This window comes from Typha angustifolia, chromosome 11 (genome assembly GCF_048772165.1).
Source record: "Typha angustifolia cultivar Huaian chromosome 11, ASM4877216v1, whole genome shotgun sequence".
NCBI lineage: Eukaryota > Viridiplantae > Streptophyta > Magnoliopsida > Poales > Typhaceae > Typha > Typha angustifolia.
This window is the reverse complement of record NC_133249.1, coordinates 11,677,340-11,691,935: the sequence shown is the minus strand read 5'-3', so window position 1 is coordinate 11,691,935 and position 14,596 is coordinate 11,677,340. Positions and strand designations below refer to the sequence as shown.

The 14,596-nt window shown below is 37.6% G+C and overlaps 1 protein-coding gene across 9 annotated transcripts; it reads left to right on the top strand.

The window, feature by feature from the left end:
* Positions 1–927: 927 nt before the first annotated feature.
* Positions 928–8,558, top strand: LOC140770961 (uncharacterized). 9 transcript variants are annotated; one of them, XR_012106079.1, is made up of 10 exons: positions 928–1,169; positions 1,245–2,157; positions 2,281–2,345; positions 2,473–2,525; positions 6,030–6,142; positions 6,301–6,373; positions 6,457–6,637; positions 7,890–8,073; positions 8,185–8,255; positions 8,379–8,558. XR_012106079.1 is itself a non-coding variant. In XM_073112300.1 (8 exons), exons 1-8 carry the CDS (start codon positions 971–973, stop codon positions 7,973–7,975), a joined length of 1,683 nt encoding a protein of 560 aa, XP_072968401.1. In that variant the 5' UTR covers positions 928–970; the 3' UTR covers positions 7,976–8,558. The 9 variants fall into 9 exon arrangements, 1 of the variants encoding a protein (XP_072968401.1); XR_012106078.1 differs by having other exon boundaries at positions 8,350–8,558; XR_012106081.1 differs by having other exon boundaries at positions 8,161–8,255.
* Positions 8,559–14,596: the final 6,038 nt, after the last annotated feature.

The following is a 14,596-nucleotide window of genomic DNA, read 5'->3' as shown; positions in this document are numbered from 1 at the left end:
CTCGGACTTGACTCAGATTTTTTAAGGATATTTTATAAGTCACACTCTATATTTTACCTATTTTATGATTTACACCTCATTTCTAATGATTTTATAACCCGATTCCTCATTTTTCTTTATAATTCTTGTTTAACACCCTAACGTTATTTTGACTAACTGTATTGACCAAATTACTAAAATACGATTTTGTAACCTGATCCTTAATTTTTCTCTATAATTCTCGTTTAACATCCTTATTTTGATTAACTAATACGACCAAATTATTAAATTACGATTTTGTAATTTGATTCCTCATTTTTCTCTATAATTCTCTTTTAACATCCAACGTTATTTTAACTAACTGATATCAACTAAATTACTAAAATACCCTCACCACTATTATTTCTCCTATTCGCCCCTCCTTTGAAGGAGGCACGAATAATTTATGTATTTATAAATTATTTTATATATTATAATAGAATATTCTTTTATTGATACTATTTAAATTAATGGACGGTGTTAAATAAGAATTATAAGAAAAAAGTAGGGGTTAGGTTACAAAAACCTCAAATTACTAAAATACTATTTTTTCTCCCTTTCTTTGAAGAATTCATGGATAATTTAGGTATTTAAAATTATTTTATATATAATGAAATATTTCTTTGTTGGTACTATTTAAATTAATGGAGGGTGTTAAATGAGAATTATAAGGAAAAATAGGGGTCGGATTATAAAAACTCAAAGACTAGACAGGATGTGAATCATAAAATAGATAAAATATAGGGGGTGATATGTAATTTTGTGTTTTTTTTAAAAGAATTCTCATCTGTATCCATATCCTATGCTTTCCGGATACTATTCGGGTCGGATCGAATATTATCCGACCCGTTTACACCCCACCCCCCCAGCACCCACACGGTAACTGTGGGGTTTTCATACCGGAGAGCTCCTTGATCAAATTAGGTCTTCTTCCTCCGCCTCCGTCACGTTAATGGCCTCCACCGGCGCTTCCCTCAAAGAGTACCTGAAGCGATACCAATCCGGCGCCGAGGACCCGAACAAGGCGAAGAAGAAGAAGAGGAAGAAGGAGAAGCCCAAATCCGATTCTAGGGGAGGCGTCCTCGTCGTCGACGAAGATCCCGTGTGGCAAAAACCCGTCCAGATCGAGGAAGAGGAATCCGATTCCGCTGGTAATTCTAAAACCCTAACCCTAGTATAATGCATATCCAATCCATTTCGTTAATTTCTGGATCATTTGTGTGTAGGGGAGGAATTACCCCAGGTTGATGAGGATATAGAGGTCAAGCGCATGAAGAGGCTCGAAGCCATCCGTGCTCGGAAGCCCTATCACTCCATCGCTGATGACGGAAGTGGTTGGGTGCCAATTTCGGAGCCGGCAAAGCCTTCGGATGTGGCAGGGGGGCCTTATCCGTCCCCGCCGCGGCAGCAACGCGCCCGGTACGACACGCCATCTCCAGAGCTTGAGCGGGAGCCGTCGGACGCTGAAAGAGGCGACCTTTCTCCGCCACGGCAGCCCCGGAGGCGCCTTGACACGCCTTCACCGGAGCGTGGAGAGAAGGGAGCTAATTTGGGTGACGATGAAGTGGGTGATATGTCCCCTCCTCGGAAGTCTCACAAGCGCATCAGAATTAGGTCGAAAGAAGACCTCTCTCCTCCCCATCATGTGGATGGTCGTCATAAATCGGAGAAGCCTGCTGACCTGTCTCCTCCAAGGAGAAGTCGTGCTCGGCGTTCGCCTGAAGATGAAAGACCAGGTCGGTCTTCTGCTTCTGGCCTTTCTCCTCCTAGGAGAAGTCGAGCTCGTCCATCGCTTGAGGATGAAAGGCCAGGTCGGTCTTCTACTGCTGATCTTTCTCCTCCGAGGAGAAGTCGTGCTCATCATTCGCCTGATGGAAAACCAGGTCGGCCTTCTGCTGCTGACCTTTCTCCTCCTAGGAGAAGTCAAAAGGGCTTGTCCGATGATCTCTCTCCACCGCGTCGACCTCATCGCAATTCGACAGAGATAACGAATCCCCAGATTTCCTCTGAGGACCTTTCTCCTCCGAGAAAGGGGAGAAAGGAGGCATATTTAGTCAAGGGGGCACCGAGGTCAGGACTATTTTCAGCTCAAGAAATCAAGGAAGAGATAAATAAGAAGAAAAAGCAGGAGAAATCTAGGTGATTTAAATAAGCCTTATTTGAGCTGCTTTCTTTTCAGAAGTTGCTCCGTCCTTGCTTTATATCTTACAAACTCAGTCTTATCTTGAAGAATTAATTTTTGGTACTTTCTTGTTCATGTAGATTTGCTGCCATGGATCCGTCCATGACTGGGAAAGATGCCGAGCCAGTATTTAGGGATAAGGAAGGTCTGATTATTTGCTTTGAAATTTGTTTAGTGTTCTTGTTGTAGCTTCTAATGCTTTTCTACTATATGCTGGATTTGAATTTAGAATTTCCTTTTCATGCAATTTGTTGAGTTGATTGTTCTTGCAGGAAAACGCATATCAAAGGAGGAGATAACAAAAGAAAAAGAAGAGAAGCCAAAGGTAGATTTTGTTTTCATGTCATCATTCTAAAAACCATTAGATATCTCTCTATTTATTGTGTCTACCTGTGTGTGTGTGTGTGTTCCTTAGTCATATTCCTCTTGGATGTTTTCTGTACAGATAGAGGGTGCTAGCAGTGCTAGCTTGATTTTTTCTAACTTTTGGCATACAAGATTTAGAAGTCTATTCTAATAAACAATGTCACAACAAGCGCTTTGTGGTTCTGCTGTGGTGAATAATTATTATGACGCTCACTTACTCATTTCTATTGGTTAGTGTCTTATGGTGGCCGAAAACTTAGGAAGCCTCACCCTACCTGTATCGAATAGGATACTAGATACACGTATCAGATAATTTTTTAAACTATCTGAATTTTTAAAAATAAAATTAATATTGTGGATAATTCCTTTGAGATTCCTATCAATAATAGTCAAATCCAAGGAGACTGTTACCTTTCATTTCTTATTGGATTTAGAAAGTTTCTCTTTGTTGAAAAATTGAGTTCGCTTGTTTATTTTATGATCTATATGAGGAAATTATGTTACAACAGTAGGAATGGTTGAAAAGAAATGCAATAACTAGACTAGAACTATATGTATAGGGATTTACAAAAAGGGTAGAAATTAAAAATAGATATCGAAGTAGATTCTCTATCCTTGCTTTCTCTTTTGGCATCTCTAGCTCTTGATCTGTTGGGCCAATGATGAAGTTTATAGCACCTTGATACTGCACCTGGAATAGAGTAGACATGCCGAAATCTAGAGTAACTAATTGACCCAAAAGCTAGATCTAGAGCTTGTGTATTTTATATTTATCTTATATCTTAGTTAGTAATGTACTACGTAATACTAGTTCTTTGTTACAAATGGTAGTGTTTTAATGGATAAATTAGAGGTCTCCTTATGTAAACTATCACACACAATGATAATATAAAATTCCTCAATTAAGAAAATAAAAGTACACAAAGTTCACTAATATATGTGAAGACATAAATATATACATATATGAGCTATATATCCTTAGTGTATCAAATCATATCCTTACTTTTTATGATTCGCTAGATCGGTGGATTCGTATCTATATGTCATATTTGTATCTGTGCTTTATAACTGGAAACCCACCTACCTAGTGTTTGAGCTTGACATCTAAGCAGTGAATTTAGTTTGTCTCTTTCAGTCCCACTTTTGTGAGGTGGGTGTTTGTTGTATTGTTACAATGGGCATGGCTTGTCTATTAATCAAGCCAAGGCCAAGCTAAGTTAGTATAACCTCAAGCTATTCTCAAGTTGACCCTTACTAACTTGATTCAAGTTCAAGCTGAGCCGAGATATCTTTTGCTAATTCCAAGCAGGCTGAGCCCAACTAACCTTGCCTTAGTCGAGTCTATTTATACCCCTAGCAGTCATTTAAATTGTCCCCTTATGGTGCAAACGTGTATGCAAACTAAAATGGATGTTCCTAGAGATTCACAATGACTGTAATGCCCTATGTTAGTTTGGTTGACCAAAGGGATAGTTGATGGAAAGGTTATCATGCGAGCAGCACACGGAGTGCCAATCAGATACATGCCCCTGTTCCAAATAACATGAGTCAATTTGAGCAAATTGTTTAAGCTTTTTTTGTCATAATTAACTAATTATACCAAGGCCCTCTAACTATTTTCTATATTTTATATAGATCCCTTTATTTATTTTGTAGCATCTTGACCCCTTTATCTATGTAAAACATCTAAAGTACTCGTTACGTTAATTGTTCGTTTGATTTTCTTCGTTAAAAAATATCATGTGTCATGTGATCAATTTAAAAAACTGTAGACTAATTTACCATTATTTAGTGAAAAGTATTTTCCGTACTAATTTTTGGCCCAACTTTAGGGAGGATAAATATATTAACCATAAATGTTTTCATTACTAGTAATAGGTAGAAATAGCTAATAATATGTGATGAATTAAAAATAATCTTATTTGACCAGCCAATGACACTTAGTAATTGTAAGGTTACCAATAAAATTAACAAGTAATAACAGGCATAATATTAATTGCTAGAAACTGAAATCCTAGAAAAGAAACATAGACTTATATCAAATACACAGCTTATAGTTATCAACTTATCATATACATATGTGGTCACTTATGCTACATCTTTGGCTTGTGAATTGCTACATTTTAGCTTCATGAGATCAAGGTTTGAAAAATCGGGATCGATAGAGATCGGCCTTTCAAAAAAATAATATGTATCAGCTAGATTGGCCAGATCAGTCACCTGGATTGGATGACTTTTAAATTACGTAAAATTCTAAATATTATTTAAAAATATTAGAAAACTTTTAAAAAATTAGAAATTTTTTTATAAAAAATAAAAAAATAAAGAAGAAAAACTATGATGTAGTCAAAATTGAAAAGAAGAGATTAGAAAGAGAGTAAGCAGAAGAAAATCAAACAAAAGAAAGAAAAATCAATGCAGTGAAGAAGAAGAAGAAGAAGAAGAAGGAAGAAGAAGAAGAAGAAGAAGAAAGAAAGGGAGAGAGTGGAAGAAATAAAAAAAAACTGAGAGAGAAATAAAGAACTTAATTAAAAAACTATATACCAGAGTTCGTCGGAGATTGCTAAAGCTAAATATCTCTGTAAAAGAAACAATGGTTATATGGTAAGAAGAGAAAAAGAAAAAGAAAAAAAGAGAGCGAAAGAGAGTAAGAGAGAGAGTAAGAAGAAAGAGTGAAAGAGAGAAAGAGAGAGTTCGGATTAGGCCTAGATTGGGATCGGGTTCGGCCGATCCGGCGAACCATGCATGAGATGATTTCAGCTTGACTTGATGGTAATGAGGTTGAAGGTCACATGGGGATGTAAAAAATAAGAGGTTTTCATCATAAATCATTTCAGTTGTCATGGGCCTCATGGCTATGTGGCATTAGAAAGATTTTCAACAAGGATCAAGAAGATGAAGACTAGTGGGCTTAGCTTGAAAATAGCATAATTGTTGGAGTTGTGAGTTTGGAAAGATATTTTCAAATCTTGACTAATATTCTAGTGGTCATTATTGTTATACCATGTTTTCTCTTTTATAATGCAGAAATTTAGGCTTCATTTTTATAGTAATGCTTGGTTTGTTATCCTATTGCATTATATATTTCAGTATATTATACTTTTATGGATGTGTGATAGTTATTAGACACGTAGACTTGCCTGATGGAAAGTGGATTTTGGTTTTAGTACTTTTTTCTGATCTCTTAAGTAGAAAAAAGAAAAGACTTGAGATCCTTCCCATTGGTGAGGACCAAGGCATAACATAGTGTCCACTATGGTGATCCCCCTAAATTCCTGGTTGTTAATTGGTTTGTTTTTATACTGAACAGGATTGATGTTAGTCATTTTTAAACTGAGTTTGTTGAATTCCTTATCCCTGCATATTATCCTTTTTTTTTCATGCTTTCCCTGATGAATATCTGATGTAATACCTACATCCTCTTACTGGATCCATGCTTACAGCTTATGATTTGTTATTCTAGTTCCGTAGCCACGACAAATTGGAGTGGGGTAAAGGCCTAGCACAGAAGAGAGAAGTTGAGGCTAAAGCACTAGAGCTAGAGCTTGAGAAGGATAAGCCTTTTGCACGAACGAGGTAAGCATGAAGAAAAGTGGATTCCTCTTTTTGCTTAGTGTCCAACAAGAGGTGGGGCAGGGATGTACAGTTTGTTGGCTAGAATTCCAAATGGGCATATAATCATTTGAGATCTACCATGTCATGCATGTTATATATGTTCTTTTCTCTGTTTGCAGGGATGATCCTGATCTTGACAAAATGTTAAAAGAGAGGGTTAGATGGGGTGACCCTATGGCACATCTTGTCAAGGTACTGCATAATTTTTCTATAAGGAGGACAAATACTATTTTGGCATCAGTAGATTCACATGCTTGTTCATTTATCTGCTGCAGCGGAAGTCTTCAGAGCCTGTTTTAGAAGATTTAGGTGACAATGAGAAGATGAAAGACTCTGGCTTTATAATTCCTCAGACTATTCCAAGTCATAGCTGGCTTAAACGGGGAATAGATTGCCCTCCAAATCGATATGGTATAAGACCTGGCCGCCATTGGGATGGAGTAGATCGCAGTAGTGGTTCGTCCTGCTCATATGTTCTTGGCATATTCTTATCTCCACTTATGTTTTGTTTTAACTGATGACGTATGCCATTATGCTGCTATAGCAAATCAAGTTCTTTGAATCATATGAAACTGAGCCTATAAGCATCATTTAGTTCTATTTTTGCTTCCAGTTAACTGATTATCTCAATCCTGTGATATGATAGGAGCATGTGACATTGTATTGTTTTCTACTTTTTGAGCAAATACTTGTGATTCACCATGATATGATCACTCACCATTCCCAATATACTGTCATTATTTTCATTTTCCTCCCTCTGATTTTTCTAGATTTCATGCTACATTTGGACATTGTATATGCTGTTTGATATATTCTTTATCTTTGGCTGTTTTTTTTCTGTACTTTACCTTTGTTATCCGGTAGGTTGTATCATGACATGCAATGCTCATGGTGGATCTCTTTGCGTGCCTGAAATAATTTCATATTTGATACCACGTAAACATTTTCTGTGGTGTGTCCGGTGCTTTTTATTTATGCGATCAACTTCTTATGCTTCTAGGTTATCACTACCCTGACCTAATCTGACTTCTATACTGTTGTTAAAAAATGATAGATGCCACCCTCGGATGTGATAATCTATATTAGTCTATGCCAAGTCTTTTTGCTTCTTTTCTTCCAGTTATTGGTATTATTTTTTCTCTTGTCTATTATATATTGGTGATTATCATTATAATTATACTGAAAATTTGTTAGCTCAGATTCTTCCACCTTGTGCCTCTATCCTTAATGATCTTACAACATGCTTCTAACTGCAGAAGCACTTGGCTTGATTTCAACATGTTCACAAAAGTTTTATTTATTTATTTTTATTTCAAGCAATATTCTGACTGGAAAATGTTTGGCATTTATTCTGGTGGCTTTGTTTAACAAACTGAAAAATCTAACAACTATATTAGTATTCATTTTCTTTGTATTTGTATCTTTCAGAATATTTATATTTTTAAGAGCAGCAAGTTTCTACTAGTAGATGCTTTGTGCAATGACTTAATGAAGTTTGTGATGAAAATGGTGGTTAGGTTCATAGTTTGCATGACTGCAATTATAGTTGCATTTATAGTCATACTTTTCTCTTTATGTACATTTTGAGCAGCAATGTGGTGAAGCAATTTTGGTTCTGTAGTTTTTATGCAAGTAAGATTTAATTGCTTAGTCTGAGAATTTTATGAGCATTCTTGACATATGATTGATGTTGCATCTCTTTTTGCAGGATATGAGAAGGAAATGTTTAAGAGACAAAACGAGAAACGAGCAACAGAGCAAGAAGCCTATCTATGGTCTGTCTCTGACATGTGACATAAACAGATGCACAAGTTAACCAAAAATCTTTGGACATCTGCAATGAGGACAGAATCTTCGACCAACTCCTGCCCTTATAGACGTCTTTCACAAAGGTTAAGGAACAGTCTCCTGAGAAATTGTCTATTCTTAATCAGTGATATTTTGTTCCTCCTTTCATGAAATGCCCTTGTTAACCATAGATTTGCATTCTTTCACTCGTGAAGATTCTCTTGGTTTTCGAGAAGCAGAGGAATATGCAGCTTTACACCACTTTCTGCTGGAGCTACTAAACCTGGCAAGTTGCATTGCATTTGTAACTTGTTACTAAATTTAAGTTGCGATAATCACCAATTGTATAGTATCTTAATCTTGCTGTTAACTTGTTTCAGTGCTCCAGAATTGGATTTCTTGAATGCAGGTGTGATGATGGTGAAATTGTCGTTGTAGTAATATCTTCATATTTTTCTGTTTGGAGGTGATGGCAGCGTTTTTGAGAGGTCTGGGTCTATAGCATAAAAAAATGTTTAGCTTTCCCAACAGGTTGATACATTTCGAAGGAATAGGTTACAATTGATTCCAAAGTTTACTGCAGTTGCTACATCTTGATCATATGCACCTCTCAACTTAAAACAAGTTATCTACTGAAGATATAAAACCTACGTTGTTTCCAGCATCTTCAGTAGAAGAGAAAGATCGTTCTACATTGAGTATCACCAAACAGCATATTTACAGAAAAGATACTCAGAAATCGTGAGAATAGTGGGCACTAAATATTCAATAAGAAGAAATATTAACTATAATTATTGCAGTCTATAATCATATTTTTACTGCATTAAGCATGGACCTTCCTAAATTTTCAAGACTCAACATATACATTTAGCTGCACCGTACCTTTTATCATCTTCGAGGCCATCACATTGGAACTTCTCCAAAAACTCATTGTCAACTGCTTCGCTTCTGGACACCCTCTTCAAGTTCTGTCATCCTTTCAAATGGAATGCTACGAGAATAAAGAGGGAGAAGATTCATAGAGGAATCAGTTGCAATGAACATCTGGAAAGAGCTAAGCATGGATAGGAAATCGAATTTGTTTTCTGTAGCAGACCAGAGAATCCTTTAGCCTGATACCTATGGGAATTACATGTTAGTCCACATAAAATAAATTGTAATCTATAAACAGTTCAAATGTGATGTATTACAATGCATATCTATCTACAGGACAATAATCTAAGCAGCCCACTTTTCACGAGACCCTATCAGCTAGAGAATTCAGCGCAAACACATCAACCAATAATTGTAGGAGAGATATCTTCAATTATTTGGTAAACAACAAAACCAATTTTCATTCCTACAAGCTAAAATGCTCTTCATAAAAACAATGATAGGACGTTTTTATTTTTTATTTTTTATCAAGAACATATTTAACAGACAAGAACCACTAGTTACTTGACACGAGCTCTAAGGTTGCATAATCCCCACAAAATTTCCATATAGATGTTTACACCTCTTCGCTAGATAGTTGTCTCTCCTCTCCTCTCCAGATCCCACAAGCTTCCAATCACAAAGATAGTAAAAGCTAAAATGGTGCGAGATATGAAATTATTGTTGTGCAAAACTACCAAATGGGTGAAGGAAGCGGAAGCAAGACCTTCACCCCCAAATAGCTCAAATGAGAATAGTGGAAGGAAATACAATGCAAAGCTTGGAAACCTCTAGAGAGATATTAATGGTGATAGAAAAAGCCCTAAGCAAGTTCTAATTACGGATTAACACCCTAATGTAAGCAAACACTCACAAAGATAACAATGGACAAAATAGAGAGAGAGAGACAAGATTTACGTGGTTCGGCGATGTGCCTATATTCATGGGCGGAGCAATCTTCAATCCACTATGCAAATCTTCAAATACAAAGAGATTACAACTTTAATCTCTCTCTAAACAATGGTGGCCCTTCCCTACAAGCTTTTCTCTCTTGCAAAATGCCCACCCACAACCCTAAAACCCAACATTTCTATTTATAGGGTCGATTCAAATTGGGTTTTTTCGCGTCGCATTCGAACACCCTCAGGAGCACGTTCAAACGCGCCCAATATCAAAGCAGTAGAACCAAAGGGGCGTTCAAACGCGCCTAGTGCAAATGCAGACTGCCGTTCAAACGCTAAAGCCCCATTCGAACGCATGCAGAAACAGTTGCTCTCGGGTTGGCTCACGTTTGAATGCGGTTGGGGTCGTTCGAACACCTGCATCACAGACTACTCTCTGTTTGGAACTCGCGTTTGAACGCCCCTAGGGCCCGTTCAAACGCGCGGCACAGAAAAGCTGATACATGCTGATTTTTTTTTTGCTGAAACTGAATTTGAGCCGATTTTTAACAATTCTCCACCTTGGCGACAAATTCACAACTTCACCAAATCACTCTCCACCACTACTAAGTGACTGCAAATCCCAAAATTGCACCGCCTGCAAATTTGCGTCAAGATGCCAAATCCAAACAATTTCTGCAAACAATTTTAAAATAAACTTCAAATGGTCTTCACTATTGCAAAGTGAGTGCACCACTCCAAAACCCAAATGCAAACAAATATGATGAGACTTCAAAGATGCCAAGCAACTCACTCCACCAATGCAAATACTTGGTCAAGTCCAAGCAATGTTGGACCTTGACCCCAGTCACAACTGCACTGTCGTCATGAACAACCAAAAGTGCATATGCCATTCTTTTAGTACACCGTGCAAACTTCTGGGTCTTTCTTCTTGGTCTACTAACTACAATTAATTTTCCTTTCTGCAAAATTTCCTGAGTTAAGGTCTCCACCTTATGCAAACTTGAGTCTTCTACATCCAAATTGGTAGACTTTGGTGGAGCACCAAGGATTCCATTCTCCACCTGCTGCGAGAAGTCTTTGCTTATGCCATTCTACAAATGCTTTGATTCAAAATAGAATACTCTCCAAAAGTTACAATTCTCTTGGAAATCTCATTCTTCAAATTTGGTCTTTGTAATCCATGACCATGTCTGCCTATCATAGTCTTGCCTTGCAAAAAATACAAATTCATTTTCCGAAGGCCTTTCATCACAACTCGAATTCCCAATGCAAATTTCAAAATTCCATCTTTAATTGCGATTGTGAAGCCTTTGGATTCCAATGCGCTCATTGAGATGAGATTCTTCTTCAAATGAGGGACATATCGTACCCCCGTCAACTCTCTCACTGATCCATTATGCAACTGCAAACGAACTATGCCAATTCCTTCAATTTTACAGGCATTATCATTACCCATAAAAACTATGCCATTGCTTAATTCTTCAAAAGTGCAAAACCAATCTCGATGAGGACACATATGATAAGTGCAACCCGAATCCAAAATCCACTCATATGTAAGACATGGTACAGATGAATTCTAAGTGCAATATCCAGATCCAAATCATCAAACTCATTTTCAAGATCGGTCACATTTGCCTTTCCCTTCTGCTGATCCTTGCCATTCAAAACCGGACAATCCTTTTTCCAATGGCTTTTGTTGTGATAATATAAACATTCATCTCTAGCAGGAATATCTCTACTGGACGATCTACCCCGCTTACTAAACTTTCTAATTTTCAATCTACCACCCACTGTCAATGCTTCAGATGGAGAATCCGTATGAACCTGTTTATCCATCTTGCGATATTCATTATTGATCAATGCATTTGCAATATCCTTATATCGAATAGATTCTTTTCCATACAGTAAGATAGTAGTCAAATGATCATATACATCGGGCAACGAATTCAACAATACCAAGGCTTTGTCTTCATCCAAAATTTCCACATCCAAATTTTACAAATCCGCAAATAACTTGTTGAAGGCATTCAAATGCTCGGCCATAGGCGTTCCAACCTTGTACTGAAATCAGAAAAACTTCTTCAAATATAGCCTATTCTTAATGCTCTTAGTCATAAACTTGTCCTCTAATTTCATCCACAAGCTCTTCGCCGAGGTCTCCTTCATCACAAAGTACTTTTGATCCTTTGCTAGACAAAGCCAGATGGAGCTGCAAGCTTGCCGGTTCATTTTCTCCCAATCCCTCTCGGATATATCTTCAGGCTTCTCCTCCAAGGTGATGTCCAACTCTTGTTGAAACAAGACGTCCATCACTTCACATTGCCACATTCCAAAGTTATTTGTGCCATCAAATTTCTCTACGTCAAATTTTGCATTTGAAATAAGTTTCCCCAATTTGGATGATCCCGACATATTTGCAAATTAATGCTATCCCCAAATTCAAAGCCCTAGGTTTGAGACCTTAAAGCTCTGATACCAACTTGTTGTACAAAACTATCAAATGGGTGAAGGAAGCGGAAGCAAGACCTTCACCTCCAAATAGCTCAAATGGGAATAGTGGAAGGAAACACAATGCAAAGCTTGAAAACCTCTAGAGAGATGTTAATGGTGATAGAAAAAGCCCTAAGCAAGTTCTAATCACGGATTAACACCCTAATGTAAGCAAACACTCTCAAAGACAACAATGGAGACAATAAAGAGAGAGAGAGACAAGATTTACGTGGTTAGGCGATATGCCTACATCTATAAGCGGAGCAATCTTTAATCCACTGTGCAAATCTTTAAATACAAAGATATTACAACTCTAATATCTCTCTAAACAATAGTGACTCTCCCCTATAAGCTTTTCTCTCTTGCAAAATGCCTACCCACAACTCTAAAACCCAACATTTTTATTTATAGGGTCGGTTCAAATTGGGTTTTTCCGCGTCACGTTCAAACGCCCTCGGCGGCGCGTTCGAACACGCCCAATATCAAAGCAGCAGAACCAAAGGGGCGTTCGAATGCTCGGTGGGCGCGTTCGAACGTGCCTAGTGTAAATACAGACTAGCGTTCGAACGCCAAAGCCCCGTTCGAATGCCTGCAGAAATGGCTGCTCTTGGGTTGGCTCACATTCGAACGCGGCTGGAGCCGTTCGAATGCCTACATTACAGACTACTCTTTGTTTGGAGTCCGCGTTCAAATGCCCTCAGGGCCCGTTCGAACGTGCGGCACAGAAAAGCTGATACATGCTGATTTTTGTTTTTACTGAAACTGAATTTGAGCCAATTTTTAACAATTATGCATCTTGGCAAAGCCGAGGCGACTTCTTCAAGAGCTGAAACCATTAGAACATGTAGAAAATGATACTTAGAATAAAGCTATGTCTTCCTACTTATGCAGGTAAGAATAAAGGTCTAGAAAGGGCCACCAGAGAAAATAGAAATACGATTTATTACCTTAAAAGAAATAAATCCCTGTTCAGAGTTCTTTTGATTCAAGTAGGAGAGTTATTGTAACAACCCAATCCCAAAAGAAAAAAAAACTAATTACATGGCACGACGTGGTCGGCCACAGTGTAGCCGGCCTCGTGCCATGCAGTGGCAGGAGGGGAGCGCACCACGCACCCCTGGCGCCGGCCCGGCCAACCTAGCCGAGCCAGCTGGCGCGGTGGGCCCCGCCGTCGCCGCCACGGCCTCCCTCCCACCGCCTCTCTTTCTCCCTCTATATCTTTCTCTCTCTCGATTCTCTTTCCCACACACACACTCTCTCTCTCTCTCTCGCTCTCGCCGAGGCCGGTCTAGCGCTGCCGCCACCGAGGTAAGCCTCTCTCTTTCCCACACACACACTCTCTCTCTCTCTCTCTCTCTCTCTCTCTCTCTCTCTCTCTCTCTCTCTCTCTCTCTCTCTTGCCCTTGGGCTCGGACTCGCCGAAGCCGAGCCGCTTGATGGCCACCAGCGGCCGGTGCCCTCCCCGCCGGCCCGAGTCCGCAAACCCCTCCCCCACCTTCTCTCATTCTTCTCTTCTTCTCTTCTTCTCTTCTCTTCTCTTCTTCTTCTTCTTCTTTCTTCTTTCTTTTTTCTTCTTTCTTCTTCCTTTCTTCTTTTACTTCCTCAGCTGCTTCTTCTCTTCTTTGTTTCTACAACAGTGCTAGGCTCGGCCCAGCACTGTAGTAGGCCAGTGCTGGACCAAGCCCAACACTAGTGTAATAATCCTTATTTTTATTATTTATTTATTTAGATATTTCTTTCTCAATTAATACAAATAGATTTAGACATTAATTATTGGATAATAATATATATTCATCAATATGATTATTATTGATTATAATTAATTAATGATTAATTAGGTTATAAACTATTACGTATAAATATAGGTAATACCAATATTTATTTATTTATTTACTTATATGTCTAGTAGTTTAATAGATAGATTTGTAAATTATAATTATTAGATTTATATTCTAATATTCTTATGATATATATTTTAAGTAATTCTATTAATTTATTATATATTATTATTCTACAACAAATTAAATACTAGGCTTATTTAGTTATTTATTTCTTATTTTATCGAATAAAGACTGCATAGTCCTTAATTAATCAAGATAGAGTGTGAATTATAAAATTAATTATAATTAGACCAACAATATACTTATAGTTATTTAGCCTTTTATTTTATTTTATTTTATAATTATATATTTAGAAATATTCTTATATAAAAGAAAACAAACCTCTTCTCCTTATACTATAATTAGCATTTTATGATAATAGTATAATTATAGTATTTGAATCGTATTTATAATATAGATCTAGTTATGTAATCAAAAAT

What these genes read in the sequence shown, in the direction of transcription:
- LOC140770961 (XM_073112300.1), top strand. Translation starts at nt 971, where the DNA reads ATGGCCTCCACCGGCGCTTCCCTCAAAGAGTACCTGAAGCGATACCAA. An exon ending in AGAGGAATCCGATTCCGCTG is followed by an intron (nt 1,170 to 1,244) that starts GTAATTCTAAAA and finishes ATTTGTGTGTAG; the next exon opens with GGGAGGAATTACCCCAGGTT. An exon ending in AGTATTTAGGGATAAGGAAG is followed by an intron (nt 2,346 to 2,472) that starts GTCTGATTATTT and finishes TTGTTCTTGCAG; the next exon opens with GAAAACGCATATCAAAGGAG.